Source organism: Beauveria bassiana, assembly GCF_000280675.1.
Source record: "Beauveria bassiana ARSEF 2860 unplaced genomic scaffold BBA_S00074, whole genome shotgun sequence".
Classification (NCBI taxonomy): Eukaryota; Fungi; Ascomycota; class Sordariomycetes; order Hypocreales; family Cordycipitaceae; genus Beauveria; species Beauveria bassiana.
In genome coordinates, this window is record NW_007930909.1 from 13933 (window position 1) to 17136 (window position 3204).

Genomic DNA, 3204 nt, shown 5'->3' on the forward strand with positions numbered 1-3204 from the left:
AAGAAGAAGAAGAAGAAGAAGAAGAAGAAGAAAATGATTAGAAAATTGACACTTTTTCCCTGCCAAGGCCGTCTCACAGCTCCTTGCCCCATGGTGGATAAGGAGTATAGGAGCGATCACACGCCTCCGTCGTCAGGTAATGCTCACCCGATTGGTCCGCGCCGCTCACGTCCTCGCCGTTGGGCCCATAGATGCGCAGCGACAAGTCGGACGCTCCGCCCGTGTTGCCCCAGAGCACCCTAATGGGATAGTACGTGCCCGCCTTGAGGTCCCTGTAAATGTTCCTGGGCCTGTTGTCGCCGTAGTAGAACTGGATAATGTCGGCATTGTCGCGCGTGTAGTTTTGGTATGCCTTGTCGCCGAACCACATGATGGTGATATCGTCCGAGTAGGGCGAGTTAAAGCGGTAGCGGCCGTCCTGGCAGGCAAAGAGGAAGCCACGGTAGCTGGCGGCGGCGTTTCTGAAGAGCGGGTTGAAGCCACTGCCGTGGTCGTCGTCGGTGATGTAGATGGCGGTCTGCAGCGTTGTGCTGTACACGGGCTTGGTTCTCTTGAAGTAGGCGGGCGAGAAGCTCTTATACGTTGGGGACGTATCTTGGCGGAAGGGGTTGTCGTATAGGGCGTACTGGATGCCCGTGGAACAGGTCGGGGTCGGGCAGCTGGAGGGAATGACGCGCGATTTGGTGGTTGTGGGAGGCGGCGGGATGAGGCTCGTGATGGGCCCGACGATGGTGGAGCTGTTGGTGGTGACGACGACGCTGGGAGTGATGGTGTTCTTTGTGGTGGTGGTGAAAGATGCAGTGGTGGAGTTGCTTGTTGCAATGACTGCCGTAGAGGTGCTAGTAGCTGGCGTTGCCATCTCCGTAGTGGTGGAGTTGGTGAGGATGAGTTGAACGCTGGTGACTGTCTCTTTAGACGTAGTGGTGGTGAGAGATGCAGTGGTGGAGTTGTTTGTTGCAATGACTGCCTTAGAGGTGCTAGTTACTGGCGTTGTCGTCCCGGTAGTGGAGTTGGTGAGGATGGGTTGAACGCTGGTGACTGTCCCTATCAAGGTAGTGGTGGTGAGAGATGTAATTGTAGAGTTATTCGTTGTGATGCCCCCAGTCGAGGTGACAATGGCCGGCGTTGTAAGAGTTCCCGTAGTGGTGGAATCGGTGATCATCCCCTTGGACGTGATGGTGGTAGGAGATGTAACAGTAGAATTGTTTGTCGCAATGACCTCAATTGAGGTGACCTCCATGGGCGTTGCCAAAGTCTCGGAAGCCGTGACGGTGGTGAGAACTGAACCAATACTAGTGACTACCCCCTCATCACACGTGGTGGTACCGATAGATGTGAAAGTAGAGTTGTTTGCCGTGATGACCTCGGTCGAGGTGACAATCACAGGTGTTGTCAGAGTCTCCGTGGTGGAAATAGCAACATCGGTCGTGAATGTCCCGGTACTGATGACCATGGACGTGCTTGTCTCAACAATGGGTGTGCCACTCAATGTCGTGGTGTAAGTCACAACCTTGGGGACAATGGTAGTGATGACGACGGTCTCGCGAGACGTCTCGGGTACAGTCACAGCAGCAGTGGTAATACTATCCTCTGTAACGGTGCAGTCGTCGGTCATGGTCCCGTCAAGAGTTTTTGTGATTAAGCCGCCACTGGACGAGAGTACCGCAACGACCGAGCCACTGGTAATGGGCTCGGAGCTGCCACCGGCGAGAAAGTTCTGGATGACAACGGAGCCACCAGAGATACCCTGGGCGCTGCTACCATTGGGAGAGTGAGAGGTCATGGTCAATGAATGACCGTCGGGGCCGACATTCTTGCCGCCGTGGCCAGTGTTGGTGTTGACATCTTGGACACTAATACAGCAAGCCCCAGGCCGGCAGGGTTCCACAGGAAGATCGCCTTCTCCCCCGAGCATGAAGTACGCATAACACGGGTGCTGCTCAAAAGGAAGGTACCTGGTGACGGTGACAACATTAGGCTGTTGGTGAGCAGCCGCGAGAGAGGCCGACGCCAGGAAAAGAGTGAGACACTGCATTGTGAAGCAGGCAATCGTGGATGAGTGTTGGTGTGCTCCCCCCTTGAGTTTTTACGGAATCACATCGCTACTTATATCAGAGGCACTACGATACAACAGACTGATTGCGCGCTCATTATTTGCCTCCCCCTATGCACGGCTTTGGCTGGCATGGACTGCTGGAGCCGTTGGTGTCAATGGTGGCCGTGATTGCCAGAATGCCCGCCATCTTGGGCGCCGACGGCCGCGCCATGTCCGCAACGACATCAGGCCACCAATGGCGAATATAGATGAATTTCGGTGAATTTCGGTGAGATGCTTTGACTTTCGTCCCACGTGGCTTTTCGGTGTGCAGAGAAATTTCCTCTTCTGCCAAGGCGACGGTGATGAGTGTGGGGAGTGAACATACGACTGGACGAGAGATGGAGGACGGCCAAGCGAGAAGCGCCTCGGGTTACAAAGGAAGATTCTGCATTATTGCATATATCTTCAAAAAGAATATACAAATGTGAGATATTCCCTTTAATCCGTCTTTTCTTCTCCTTTGGTTGCTTATGCTGACGCCTCGCCTCGCTTTCTTGGTCTTGAAACTGCTATTGTCCCACGCTCAATAGTGTCGTCGTTTCGAATGACCACCGGCCAGCCGGTTCGAAACCAGCCACTGCGGCAAGGGGTCCTGGCCCAATTCGGCACGCGGGCCATGGATCCTGGAGATGCTGGGGCGGGCTGCTATTCGGAGTTTACAGCCCGGAGTGCTGGTATAAGTGAACGGGCTGGAGCTCATATGACTCCGCTATCACACGACTCAGGGTGTTTTTGTGCGGTGGCAAAGGTCAGGTTGGCCGACGATGGGGGCCTTGTTCGCCATGGACGCTGACCTCCTAATCTCCCAACTTACCACGCGCGTACGCTAATGGGTTCTCAGCTAGGGTCCGCCTCCCGTTAGCGCATTTTTGCTGTTGAGCCAATAGGGCACACTGGCGATGCTACTATTTACTACAAGCCCATGACTGCTGTCATCCCGTTGTACTGCAAGAACCGTTATAGGTGATACGTACAGTCAGGAACAGGTTTAGCGTCCACACTCTAGGCTAAAAAAAAAATCAGATTTAGTCATGTTTAGGCCGATTTTGGCTGCCTCCACAACATCGTTTTATGGATCCATGTGGACGCTGAACCCGAACCCAACC

The 3204-nt window shown here is 54.1% G+C and overlaps 2 protein-coding genes across 2 annotated transcripts in view; both read right to left on the reverse strand.

The window, feature by feature from the left end:
• Positions 1-73: 73 nt before the first annotated feature.
• Positions 74-2035, reverse strand: BBA_09911 (uncharacterized protein; the record flags this gene model as incomplete). The annotated part of the gene is made up of 1 exon (XM_008605008.1): positions 74-2035. The coding sequence occupies one exon, from the start codon at positions 2033-2035 to the stop codon at positions 74-76; it is 1962 nt and encodes a 653-aa protein (XP_008603230.1).
• Positions 2036-2621: 586 nt separating this feature from the next.
• BBA_09912 (vegetative incompatibility protein HET-E-1) overlaps positions 2622-3204 on the reverse strand; it is a gene marked incomplete at both ends in the record, with an annotated part of 3761 nt that continues 3178 nt past the window's right edge. Inside the window, 3 exons of the mRNA XM_008605009.1 lie at positions 2622-2743; positions 2913-2970; positions 3073-3105. Coding sequence (XP_008603231.1) covers positions 2622-2743; positions 2913-2970; positions 3073-3105 — 213 coding nt within the window. The remainder of the gene's footprint in view (positions 2744-2912; positions 2971-3072; positions 3106-3204) is intronic.